The 14,583-nt window shown below is 38.0% G+C and overlaps 1 protein-coding gene across 1 annotated transcript in view; it reads left to right on the forward strand.

Annotated features, from left to right (window-relative positions):
- LOC107671328 (dual 3',5'-cyclic-AMP and -GMP phosphodiesterase 11A) overlaps window positions 1-6,256 on the forward strand; it is a 73,615-nt gene extending 67,359 nt beyond the window's left edge. The window contains exon 20 of the mRNA XM_016464223.1: window positions 5,989-6,256. Within this exon, the coding sequence (XP_016319709.1) occupies window positions 5,989-6,174 (186 nt within the window). The 3' untranslated portion in view covers window positions 6,175-6,256. The remainder of the gene's footprint in view (window positions 1-5,988) is intronic.
- Window positions 6,257-14,583: the final 8,327 nt, after the last annotated feature.

Consider the following 14,583-nt stretch of genomic DNA (forward strand, 5'->3'; position numbering starts at 1 on the left):
ACTATTTGAAAATCTGGAATCTGAGGGTGCAAAAAAAATCAAAATATTGAGAAAATCGCCTTTAAAGTTGTCCAGATGGAGTTCTTAGCAATGCATATTACTAATCAAAAATTAAGTTTTGATATATTTACGGTAGGAACAAGATTACAAAATATCTTCATGGAACATGATCTTTACATCCTAATGATTTTTGGCATAAAAGAAAAATCGATCATTTTGACCCATACAATGTATTTTTGACTATTGCTACAAATATACCCCAGCGACTTAAGACTGGTTTTGTGCTCCAGGGTCACATATGTCTTTAAGATGATATTTAAGTCCTTGGTTTTATGATCAAAGCTCTGTAGTTTTAATGTGACAGTAAAACATATAATGCAGTGAAATGCATTGATCATTGAGAGATGAACAAATAAACGTTCCTCAAAAGCCTGATGGATCATATTTGATACATTGTAATATGATTTTTCTAAAAAATGATGTGTGGATAATCAAGTAAACCTAAGCCGCTTCAGTCCAGTAAGTGCCATTCTTGAAATATTACAATATAAACAAAATAAGTTATTCATAAGTTTACTTTATAAAAATCAGTAAACATTATTATAATTAAACTAAACGGCCTTTCACTTGCTAAAAAAGTCTGAACTATCAATCAGACGACAGAAGGCATGTAGTAAGTAAATTGTGTACAACAGGGTTTTTAGCAAAGTTTTGATCAAGTTGAATATGTAGAGGCCTTAGAAATGTTTGCATCAACTATGATACAGTAGGCTTTATAGGGTTAATAGAAATATTCACAATCAATATTCACACATTTTCATGGACACAGTTGCCTCAAACATTCCCTCTTTCCCTTTTATTCTGCCTGTATGAACAGAAATATCAGTCTAGCAGGCCGGATCTCAGAGACAGGCGTAATGCGACGTCACGCACACTTAGTATACTCTAATTCCTCTATCAGCCTTCATCCTCAAAGGAAGACAGAGAAGAGAAAGCATAATAATTTTATGAATTACAACATCAAAACCAGATTTTTACAGTTTCCGAAGAGAATTAACCTCTGCCACAAGGCCAGGGTGGTTGCTAAGGTGATCTGAAATGCAGTTGCTAGGGTATTCTGGCTGGTTGCTATGCCATTGCTTTGCTAGAGTAGGTGGTTGCTAGGGTGTTTTAGGGAGTCCACACCTATGTCTGTGATGTTTTGCTCTCTAAGCATGAGGGTGTGGATTTGATCAGATCACTGACAGTAAGAATGAGCAGTCGTGACAATGTTGCTTGCCTTAGCAAATTATTACATTACCACTATGTCTAAAGATAATTTCTCTTTTCATTCAGTTCTTATTTCAAGTGTGTTTAGAGAGCTTGGTTTAAAATCACTTGCATGTATGAATTAAATGAAAAGCTGTTGTAGGCAGAGCAGGTTTCTTCATAGCTTTTGCCACCCTGTGTGTGTGTGTGTGTGTGTGTGTGTGTGTGTGTGTGTTTTATTCTCTCTCTCGCTCTCTCTCTCTCCCAATTCATTTCAATATGTGCTTTATTGGCATGACAATTGTTACAATGTATTGCCAAAGCATAGTGTTTACATTGAATCTAGAACAGATATATATGCAACAAAAACATGCATGTATATACATTTAAAAAGTAGAACAAATCAACATTTTAGAATTCTACAAACAATTTATAATTCAATGTGGTGTGTGTTTGTGTGTGTGTGTGTGTTTGTGGGCGCATCACTGATTTGTTGACTCCTCCCTCTTTTTGTGACAGGCATCAATGTATCGTGCTGCTAGTAAGATACAATCTTGTTTCTCGCCTAATAAATATTGAAGTTGTGTTTTCTTGTTTAACGTTTTGAAGCCATGGCAAAGTGTTTCAAATTTGGGATAAAATGTCTTTCTAATGTGTTGATAGTTGGGGCAGCTGGTGAGGAAGTGTTGCTCTGTGGGTACAGTAAGGGCAGATGCGGCTCTCTTTGGGCAGCCAGTGCTGTCGATATCTGCCCATCTCTATATTCAGAGTACGACTGCTCAGTCTGTACCTCGTCATTTGTCTTCTTAATTTACAGTCTTTCACTGTACTCAGATAATCTGCAGTTGTGTAATCTCTATTTAGGGCCACATAACATTCAAGTTTACTTTGTTTTTCTGTTGTTTCAGTCCAACAAGTTAGATCATTTTCTTTTTGTGCTATTATAATTTGGTTGGGCCGAATTTTGTGGATGAATATTTCAGTGTCCTGATGTTGGATGTTGTTAGTCATGTTAGTTTGTTTTTGCAGCTTCAGGACCATCTGAATCAGGAGACTTTTTTCAGGGTTCACTTCATGGTTTTAAGGGCTTTAAAATGGTAAGAGTTGGGGTCACTCATTTTTAGGTGTTTGCTAAATTTGATGGCTCATTTCTCAATGCGCATTAGTAGAGGGTATTGGCCTAATTCTGCCCTGCATGCGTTGTTCGGTGTGCTCCTCTGTACTCTGAGGAGACTCTTACAGAACTCAGCATGCAGGACTTCATTCGGATTTTTGTCCCATTTTTCAAATTCGTGATTTAGAACTGTGGACCCCACACTTCACTGCCATATAATGCAATAGGTTCTATGAATGATTGGAATATTTTGAGCCAGATTCTAATTGGTATTTAAATTTAGATAGCTTTTTTGATGGCATAAAAGGCCCTTCTTGCTTTCTCTTTCAGTTCATCCACAGCCAAATTTAGCTTACCAGTTGCACTTATTTTCAGCCCGAGGTCAAGTCAAGTCACCTTTATTTATATAGCGCTTTTAACAATACAAGTTGTGTCAAAGCAGCTGTACAGCATTAAGTATTAGGTATGTGTTGTTTGTGGCATTTTCAATTTTGGTCATACCAAGGGTGAAGTTGTGTCTCTTTCCCTGAACTCTGGGTCTTTTCTGGAATGTTAGTACTTTAGTTTTTTTAGAATTAATAGTCAGGGCCCAGGTCTGACAGAACTTGTGCAGGATGGCTAGGTTCTGCTGTAGACCCTCTTCTGTTGGAGACAGAAGAACCAGATCATCTGCAAACAGCAAGAACTTTATGCTGGCGTCATGTAGTGTGAGGCCAGGTGCTGCTGATTGTTCTAGGAGTTTCGCCAATTCATTAAAGGGGTCATATGATGCGATTTCAATTTTTCCTTTCTCTTTGAAGTGTTACAAGCGATCACAAAATGCAGACATGGTTTTATGTTTACGCGGTGCAACGCGTAAAAAGACAGTATAAGTAATTATAATCCGTAATTATGTCCCCACTGGATGCAACAAATGCCTCGTTTATAATGGGTTTTAATGTTTTTGTCTCGTCGCTCCGGCCGGACAGAGCATCACAGTATGGTAGGGGCGTAACATTTCCGTCACACGCTTGAGGTATTCGGCCAATCACAACGCACTGGATAGCTGGCCAATCAGAGCACACCTCGCTTTTCAGACCGATGAGCTTTGTAAAAATCGACACGTTTCAGAAAGGCGGGGCATAGAGGAGAAACAATAATGTACATTATGTGGAAAATAATGTGTTTTTTGAAACTTAAACCGCATAAACACATTGCCCAACCAAGTACACCAAATACACAACATAATGTTCTTTTTAGCAACGTCATATGACCCCTTTAATGCAGATATTGAAGAGGGTCGGTGATAGTGGGCAGCCCTGCCTCACACCCCGCCCTTGAGTGAAGAAACGTTTGTTTATTTCCAATTTTAACTGCGCATTGATTGTTTGAATACATTGCTTTTATAATATTGTATGTTTTATCCCCAATACCTGATTCTAGATGTTCTAAAACCAGATAAACCATTTTTTCAGCAGCTTTATTTTTATTTAATGAATAATATAATTTTTAATTTCAGATCAAACAATAATTGGCGGTTCCCCGCAGCATTGCTGTGGACCCCTGAGCTGGCGATTGATGGTCAGATTTTCTGTGTGTAGCAACAGATAATTCATCCAAACACTTCCCTGAAGCATGAAGAGTGTTCTTCCAGCACATGGCAGCATTATGACAGTTGTATCACTGAGCTACTCAAACAAACAACAGCTAATTTATTCATGTGCAGTCATTCCTCACTTTAATGCTTTAGAGTGAACTAAAAATGTGTGATGTTCCCGAACAGTGAAATGAGAAAGAATCACAAGAATCTGTCTCTTCCTGTTTGAATGTTAATTTCTAGTGAATACAGTCGCCTTTTTTTCCCTTCACATTCTAGTAAAAATCCTTAACCTTAATAAGAGGGTTCTGAATATAGTTGTGCATATTTCCCTTGTTAAAAGTAGTAGCCTACACTTAAGCATTAAAACGAGTACTGATTATGAAAATAAATATGCTTTAAAAGAATATACAAACTGAATGCACAGTGATATTTTCAGACACTTAATTGCACGTTAAATTGCAGTTAAATTAAAATGTATTTGTTTACATTTATGTAAAATGCAGTGGGCAGCCCTGCCTCACACCCCGCCCTTGAGTGAAGAAACGTTTGTTTATTTCCAATTTTAACTGCGCATTGATTGTTTGAATACATTGCTTTTATAATATTGTATGTTTTATCCCCAATACCTGATTCTAGATGTTCTAAAACCAGATAAACCATTTTTTCAGCAGCTTTATTTTTATTTAATGAATAATATAATTTTTAATTTCAGATCAAACAATAATTGGCGGTTCCCCGCAGCATTGCTGTGGACCCCTGAGCTGGCGATTGATGGTCAGATTTTCTGTGTGTAGCAACAGATAATTCATCCAAACACGTCCCTGAAGCATGAAGAGTGTTCTTCCAGCACATGGCAGCATTATGACAGTTGTATCACTGAGCGACTCAAACAAACAACAGCTAATTTATTCATGTGCAGTCATTCCTCACTTTAATGCTTTAGAGTGAACTAAAAATGTGTGATGTTCCCGAACAGTGAAATGAGAAAGAATCACAAGAATCTGTCTCTTCCTGTTTGAATGTTAATTTCTAGTGAATACAGTCGCCTTTTTTTCCCTTCACATTCTAGTAAAAATCCTTAACCTTAATAAGAGGGTTCTGAATATAGTTGTGCATATTTCCCTTGTTAAAAGTAGTAGCCTACACTTAAGCATTAAAACGAGTACTGATTATGAAAATAAATATGCTTTAAAAGAATATACAAACTGAATGCACAGTGATATTTTCAGACACTTAATTGCACGTTAAATTGCAGTTAAATTAAAATGTATTTGTTTACATTTATGTAAAATGCAGTTAGCTGAACCCACTTAAGTAGAACACTTAAGTGCATTGTTATATGTAAATTCATAATTACTTCTATTGTCTTTGAAATATGGTTAAAGTGAATGTACTGACAAGAATGTATAGTCAACTAAAATATACTTGGTTATTTTAGTCGAAACTTGTATGTCATGTATTTAAATGTATTTGTAATTGCATATTTGTAATGTTGAAGCTGCAATTTAGTACATTTAAAATATATTAACTTTAAATGTAATATTGAATAGCACACTACAGTTAAAATTATAATCAAGTACTTTACGTGTGCTTTAGTATGTTAGTCAATACATCAAAATAAATATACTTCTTTAAAGCATGACAAAAGATTTAGAAAATAAATAATTTAAAATGTACTTTAAAGTACAGCTTTTTATTTTAAATGATTACAAAGTGGAGTTTTTAAAAGTGCAAGTTAAGAAACAATCATGAACGTTTCTCTCTTTAAGCACACTTAAGTGGTGTTTTATTTCATTAATATTTTATCTGCAAGCAGTTTTTAATATAATTTTAAGATTTGGAGTACACTACATGTGTACATTTTATTACAATTAAGCACACGTCTTTTTTTACTATTGCTTGTGTATGAAAATGAATAGACAAATCAACTTTTAAAAGGGTGGAGAAAAACTTCTTACTATCTTACATTGTTGTCAAAGGTTGTGCGTCCACAATTTTGGTGCATATTAGGTTTACATAAATCAACTCTTTCTCTCCTCCTTTTCAGACATTTGCCAAATTAAACCCCAAACTACAGCCAATGATTGACTTGATCAAGGCCAATCGTGCCAAATGGGAAGAGCTACACCACAGACACCAGCGCAGCCAGGAAACCACCGGTCCTGGCAGTCCACGTAATGCAGACGCCACGGCAACCAGCTGCAGCTGCGCAGGCCCCAGCGACTCTCTCTGACCCGCAGCAATGCAGACGGAAGGAGTTTTGACCTCTGCTACACGCTTCAGACCAGCAGCCATTACCTCACTAGCGCCCTCTATCGGGCATTTGCTCTGTCTGTGAGCACTTCGGGCAACTGCGACCGAGTTTGCGTCCGTCTCCACAGTGCAAAGACTGCACGTTTAGCTAGCAACGGAGAACCTTAGGGATGTGTTTACGCCCAGAAGCTAATTGGCTGAATTAGCTACTTTAGGGCTAGCATGCTAACATAAAGACTCTATTGTGCGTGTAAGCTACTCTCAGCAGGGACTGTTTAAGGAGGATTGCTGCTTTTTGAAAGGTATCATAGCGTATTTTTCCCTTTGTAGCTTTGATCTTGTTGAATGAACGCATATCTTGAGCACTGGAGCTCAGTTCTGTACCGTGCGTATGTCATGTGAAGAAATTACTAATGCAGGATTTGACTCTCTGTTTTGCCTTTGTTGTTTTAGCTGATGTATTTATTCCAGGATCAGGGGTTTGTGGGGCTCTTGGCAATGCTTGTAATGCAAATCCACTCCAGCGCTGTACTCTGTGCCTTGGTAAAACCCCTATGATAATGCATGCAGCCCGTCCTCAACATCACTCTACTCTCTAGTTCATACTGCATACATCATGGATGTTCCCTCATGTCTTGGGCCAGTTTCACATCACAAAGCAATGTGTATTTATTCACACTTGTGTTGTTCATGACACAAAGTTATTCTGAAGATTTGTACTGGGGTGCGATTCCCAAAATCATAGCCAACTATTGTTGCAAGTTCTGTCATTACCAACATAGTTCAACAATTTGGTGTTTCCCAAATCCATAGTTCCAATGAACATTCGCAAAAAGCTTCGCAAAGGCTGATTTTTTGCTCACATCTGACACAGATCGGAATTTGTTGCACACGTGTAAACACAAAAGTCCGCACGAGATCCGATTTTTTCGCATCCGATCTGAGCCACTTCCAAATGTGGTTTTAAATCAGATACATATCCGATATTTGGACATCCGACCTACGTCTAAACACACATATCCGATTCCCCGCAGAACTCACAATGCGAGGGCGACACATTTGCCCATAAAGATTGTGTTTTAATGCCGGTGTGCTGTATGCGCTCGCATTTTATTAAGATGGAAACTTTATATAGGTAAGAAATTGTACATTCAGGAGCTGGTTTTCAACCCCTGCCCCGTGAATTTTATAAATACAACAGTTAAAAGCTGCATTATATTTCTCAGCAATGATGTGATAACGTAGTTTTTGTAATTAAACCAACAAGCTTCACTAGTTCGCAAGCTTCACACTCGCTCGCGTGTTTTCTCACTTTCTCTCTCTCTTGAATTCATTACAATAAATATTATATTGGCGCTACTTTATTTCACTAAAGAATTCTACCTCTAACGAGCTTTAGATAAAATAGCCTAACAAATTAAAATTACCGTTATTTTCCATCGTTTATCCATTCAGTCAGATTTTGTGCTGCAAAACATCCATGACAGCCATTGTCCATGCTGGCAAATAATAACATGAATTATATACATTTTAATAGCATGGCCATTCAAAACCCGAAGGTCTACCATGTGCATAGTAAAGCGATAACTGCAGACAATCCTTTTGGGCAGGAATTAATTTAAACACAGATAACGGATACCAGTCGTGTCTAAAGTGAATGTAAACAGACGGGCCAAAAAAATCGGATATGTGCATTAAGACTTGCAGTGTAAATGCAGCCAGTTATCACTCCACTACCTGCTTAGTCTCAGCCTCAGACGTCACGCCCACGGACCGTTGGCTGAACGTCTGATGTATATGTCACACAAAGTGCTGTATACAATGCTGCCTGGGCATTGAAGACAAATTTAAACTAGTAAACCATGATATTCTGAAATGTTTAATACTATTTAAATGATAGTTTTAGTATTTACAATATTAGTAAAAGTTTAATGTTTCTCCTAAAATAAAACTGAAAACATCTTAAGACAAAGCTGATATCTCAATGAGACATATAAGAGAATCACCCCTTAGTATCCTGAGTGTAGAGAAACCTGTCAGAGCCATAGTCTTGTGGGCAGCACATTGACATGAATGCACAGCTGCACCTCAGACAGCATGAGTTCAAGTCCCAGCTAAAGGTACTTTCCTGGTCCTGCTCCCTTCTCACCTGTCCAATCGTTTCCTAGCCTCAGATATCACGCCCACGGAACGTTGGCTAAACGTCTGATGCATATGGCACACAAAAGTGGAAACACTTCAGGAGTTTCGAAGTCGTCATCGGATTGGTTGAATTCTACAGGATTTCCGGGAGACGTGCATGTCGCGTTCTGTAACGTTCCGTCTGGAAACAAAGATGCCGTGACGCCAAACCCCCTCACGAAAGAAGAAAGCCGTCATGTTTACAACTGTGACGACGAGCGCTTATCAGGATCAACTAAATGCTGGATTTTCAAAAGTATGTGAAAAATTTAAAGTTCACGGCATAGAATCTTTAAAATACGTCTGAGAGTTTTACACATTATTCAATTAATACAGTACTATTTAATACATTTACTGTTATTGTGCCGACATTTCCACGCCCCAAAACGTGACGACGAACGAAACGAACTGTGATTGGTTGTTTGACATGTCAGTCAAACGTCCTCATGGGCGGGTCTTGGCCAATGAAAGCTGCCATGGATTTGTGATACTACTACCTGCTTGACGTCATTAACCAACATGGTTCAAATGATGAATGCGTGGCAAACTTCCTACTTTTTTGGGAAACAGTTGTGAATAATTAGTTTGTTTCTCCAACAATGCTCTCTATGGTAGTTAAGCAGTGAATTATGTCGCCATTCGGGGAAACGCACCACAGGTGTAATGCTTCTAGCTTCAAAAGGACTCAAAAACCCCAAAAGTACCATAAAAGTCATTTATATGATTTGTGCGAAGCCATACAATAGCTTTCTTTAGGAAACAGACTGAATGACTGAATCCACACATTCGAAGTACTTTACCACAATACACTCTTAAAAATAAAGGTGCTTCAAAAGGTTCTTCAAGCGATGCCATAGAAGAACCATTTTTGGTTCCACAAAGAACCATTCAGTCAAAGGTTCTTTAAAGAACCATCTCTTTCTTGCGTTTTTGTAATCTGAAGAACCTTATTTCGCCACAAAGAACCTTTTGGGAAACAGAAAGGTTCTTCGGATGTTAAAGGTTCTTTATGGAACCATTTAGACAAAAAGGTTCTTCTATGGCATCGTGAAGCACCTTTATTTTTAAGAGTGTAGTTTAGGTTCCATGTAGTTTTAATTACTTATTAATTACTTTTTTAATATAAATGTGATGCCTCTCCTCATGTAAATTATATTTCCTAATGATAAAGTTTGTAATAATTCTGACTGGCCGACTCCTGATAACCATTTCAAAAATTATTAAAGGAAATACTTGATGTAGTAACCCAGAAATTCAGAGTTGTAGCTTTGTAACATTTATAAAAAAAAAATATATATAACCTTCTGTCCCCTCGCATGTTTGGTTATTAAATATGTTGGCTAATTTGATCATGTTTTCAGACACTACAGAAGTGCATTACTCTCTTCAACAGAGTATCCCATAAAATAAGTTTAGAAAATGTCTGCAGATTCCATTTGGGCCTATTTCTATCTTCAGATTGCTTTTGACAGCCACCTTTTCTTTTTTTGTTTCATGCGAGTTCTTGTGAAATTGTCAGCGTAATCTGAGACATGTATGTGCCTTTACTAAGTAAAAATACACATATTTTCCATCCAGAATCTCATTGTAGGGAAAGTAAGCTAGTTAGTCATTTAAACTCTCATCCTCTCTATCAGTTGGCTAAATCTCAAAAAACTTGTCAAGGTCAGCCTAAAAGGAAAAAAAAATAAAGTCACCTATATTTTGCATAAAGGATCATTTAGGACTTTAAAGGGATAGTTCACTCAAAAAATGAAAATGACCCCATGATTTACTCATCCTCAAGCCATCCTAGGTGTATATGACTTTCTTCTTTCAGACGAATACAATCGGAGTTATATTAAAAAAATGTACTGGCTCTTCCAAGCTTTATAATGGCAGTGAATGGGTGTTGAGATTTTGAAGTCCAATAAAGTGCATCCATCCGTCATAAAAAGTGCTCCACACGGCTCCGGTGGGTTAATAAAGGCCTCCTGAAGTGAATTAAAGTGATGCGTTTGTGTAAGAAAAATATCCATATTTAAAACTTTTTAAACCGTAATCTCTAGCTTCCGCTAACTGATGTACACGCATTCATGAGAGACTGGTGTTCCAGCGGATGACGTAGGCATAGCGTAAACTGCAGTGAGAAGTGACGAACGAAGCGCAGAGGAGAGAGCAAAACAAAACACTGATCATGAATTAGTAGTACAAAACGAGGATTTGTAAAGAAAAATGTCGGAGGATTTCGATATAAGCCAAGAGGAGACTGATTTTCCTTTGCTGTAAACAAAACTTAGTTCTCCCGAGACTAGCATATTCTCAGCGGAGCTTACGCTACGCCTACGTCATCCGCTGGACACCATTCTCGTCGGAAAGAAGAAAGTCATATACACCTAGGATGGCTTGAGGGTGAGTAAATCATGAGGTTATTTTCCTTTTTGGGTGAACTATCCCTTTAAAGATTTTCTGTCCAAATTCTCAAAACCGCAATGTATCCAAAGGATTTACTTTTGATTTTGTTTGTAATTCTCATTCTCTCTTAATAATGATAAATGGTTATTATCTGTTTTTATTTCCAGTTTTCCTGGATGGAAATTTTGTAAAAAATAAACCCTGTTGGCTGATGGGAAGGGTGGTGAATGATATCAGGGGCTGTTTTATGCATCTCTTTTTTTTCCGTCAGGCATGGACTGGCTGTACAGAGCTAAATTTATACAAGTGCACAAAGTTTTTTTTAGTTGCGTTCATCCATCTACTGTGATCAAACATGTACTATGATAAAATCTGCACTTCCAGGTTGAGTCAGGTCAGAGGTCACAGGACGGTTGAACACGGCTCCTCTACAGAACGTCTTCCTCCATTCAGGAAAACGTCTAAAGCTTTGAGGGCAGCTATTACATTCACTCAGATCAGAAATGTCGTTTCTCTCCCCTGTCCCACGCTCCGTGTCCTGAAGTGGCCTCTGGTTTATTTGATACGTGACTGCACTTTGATACCTGTGTTGTGGTTTGAAAGCCTCCTTGTGCTAAAAGTCCACCTGCTCTTGGGAAATTAACAAAGATAAAATGTCAATTGATAAAGAGTAAAATGTAATTGCATGAAGAAGTGTCTGCTTCAGAGATATGAACGGTTACCTGTAATAATTCATTATTCAGTACTTGATTTAATGTACCTGCATGGAAGCAGCTGTTGCATCGCAGTGGGGAGGAATAGTTTCATATTGTGTAACTGCATTATTCAGAATGTCTTACATTATTCCCAATGATTTCTTGGGGGATTGGTTCTTGTTATTACCACTGTTAGATTCTTCTCTGAGGCATTATGTAAGTGATGAGGCTCTTTTGAATTGTCTTGTTCTCTTGGTTCAACTCAACTTTTGTCTGACAAGCATGATTTCTGGAAGTGTAAACTGTCCAATTCAAATAAACGTGCTGCTAGTAATAATGAGTTGGAAATTTATTGTGTGTAGTTTGAAAAAATGTTGTGCGTAAACATTAGGAAAACTATGGAGCCCCAAAGGGGACATGGTGATGAAAAAAAAACAAGATGGAAGGAAAATGTGTTCTCTCGTAAAACACGCATTCTCTTGCAAAAGCATTGCGCTCCCAGAGAAATTTTGCAGGCACTCGCAAAACATACATGTCTTGCACAAGTATTGCATTCCCTCAAGGACCTTTGCGTTGGTTTCTACGTCACTTTTTAAACACTCAGAAATTGCTAGTAAACTTCCCAATAAATTAAACGTGATTTTTTTTTAAGTAGAAAGACTGGAATTGTATTTTCATGTTAAAATTCAATAATCTTTACACCTTTGACATTTTTTTTTTTTTACAGTGAATGGATTTTTTTTGTTTAGTTTAGTTTTTTTTTGTGTGTGTGCTTCAAATCAAAGTTTGTAATGTTGATATTCATCTCAGAGCTGGTTGGTTGGGTTCACGACAGTCTCTCTGGTGAAAATGAATGAGAAATATATTCTGACAGCGAGGCTGTGGAGGTGGCGATGAAACTGCTCCTAGCGGCCCTGCAGCACTGCTCATTTTAGACGTCTCACTAACCTGACACACATAATTCAGGCCATGAAGCACAAATGATCAGTTCATTTGATGTTCAGTTCATTAGACAGGTGTGATCAGCTGGGTTACATAAGGCGTAACAGCGGAAATGTGCTCAGGGGCTCCTAGAAGCAGCATTGTATTCAAAACAAATCCAGACAGATGCCACTCAACTGTGACACCGTGTGGTGGGATGCATTTGTGCGCATTACACAATGATTTGCTCCCGAAGGCTTTTTACAGAAACTAGATTTACGTTATCCACAGATTACAATAAGTAACTAAATATTTTTAAATTACAATTACATTTCAGATTTACGGAAGTTTTTAAGAACTTCTTTTAACCAATGAATTGACATTACAGTCATCAGTGTTGTATCCCACAATCCCACGATTGTGGGAAGTCGTGGCCTAATGGTTAGAGAGTCGGACTCGTAACCCAAAGGTTGCGGGTTCGAGTCTCGTACTGGCAGAGATTGTAGGTGGGGGGAGTGAATGTACAGCGCTCTCTTCCACCTTCAATACCACGACTGAGGTGCCCTTGAGCAAGGCACCGAACCCCCAACTGCAAAAAATGGCTGCCCACTGCTCTGGGTGTGTGTTCACGGTGTGTGTGTGTGTGTGTGTGTGTTCACTGCTGTGTGTGTGCACTTTGGATGGGATAAATGCAGAGCACTAATTCCGAGTATGGGTCACCATGGGTCACCACATGTCACGTCACTTAAAGTAGCCAATCATAAGATACCCTTATGGGAATGCACTCTTAAAGTATCTCATTAGTATTAAAATACACAATGACTTTTAATATCAGTTACTTAAGTACATTTACTTAGGTTTCAAGGTACCTACATTTTAAGTAATGGCACATCGATGGCATCCTGGAGGACTAGCGTTCACCCAAAAATTTAAATCTGTCATTATTAACGCACCCTTGTGTTGTTAAAAATATTCTTCTGCATAACGTTTCAATTTAACCTTTAATCTTGGAGTTAGGTTAATGAGGATTTATAAACTTCAGTTAATTGTTAGAATGTCACGTATTTGACGCTACATCGCATTTTAATATTGAGATATAAAGAAATTTAAACCAAAATGTAAAAATGCTATAAATTGTTCAGTCTTAGTTCAAGCCCCCTGCTTCCCACCCACCTTGCAGACGTTGCCCTACCTCCAGCTTCACGAGGTGACCCTGACGCCGAACCCACCAAAAGAGACCCTCCTTATTTAAAGCAAAGACTGTAGAATACCCTTATAAGGACTTTGTTTAAAGCCAATCCCTGCGACAAGCGTACTAAATACTCGTGACGTCAGCAGCAGATTGGTGATTCGAATGTTTGAATCATTCAGACCTCTTTGCATACTGGTTTGAGATTCAAAGGAACCGAATTGATCGAAAGATTCATTCGCAAAACGCTAAGCTTCTCTTGCTGTTGTTTTGTTGCGCCTTGTAGTCGCAATTTCGCATTCGTTAACTTTGATAACTACACTCTCAGAAAAAAAGGTACAAAATCTGTCACTGGGGCGCTACCTTTTCAAAAGGCACACCTTTGTACCTAAACAGTCCATACTGGTAACTTAAAGGTACATATTAGTACCTAAAGTGTACATATTAGCACCTAAAAGTTACAAAAGTGTACCTTTTGAAAAGGTACCGCCCCAGTGACAGATTTTGTACCTTTTTTTCTGAGAGTGTAAAAACATGAAGTTTATCATGATTTGTTAATCATCATCAGTGACAAATTACATAAATTACGGTTCCTAAAAAAATTGGCTGAGATTATCTCGGTACCGTATCTACTTGGTTTGCATCCGTTTCTCCAGTATGACGATTTAATCGTTCTTTACTGCACGGCTCTGTACACTTTTAGTTCACTGCTCAATGCAACGATACCTTCAAAATGGCGCCTCGGTGACGTCACACATAATAAACGCACGTGACTGACAAAGACCGATTCATCATTTGCAGGTGCAACATGAGGCGGTGGCGTGGGCTTACCGCGTTCATCGTAAAATGCGTATTTTAACATGTATGATTACATATTTTAAGTATAACGGTTTTGTGTTTAATACTACACTCTAAAAAATGCTGGGTTGTTTCAACCCAACTTTGGGTCAAATATAGAATAAACCAACAGTTAGGTTAAATTTTAACATTAAATTTTTAACGCGAACGT

The sequence above is a fragment of the Sinocyclocheilus anshuiensis genome, unplaced genomic scaffold, assembly GCF_001515605.1.
Source record: "Sinocyclocheilus anshuiensis isolate Anshui unplaced genomic scaffold, SAMN03320099.WGS_v1.1 scaffold284, whole genome shotgun sequence".
Taxonomy (NCBI): domain Eukaryota; kingdom Metazoa; phylum Chordata; class Actinopteri; order Cypriniformes; family Cyprinidae; genus Sinocyclocheilus; species Sinocyclocheilus anshuiensis.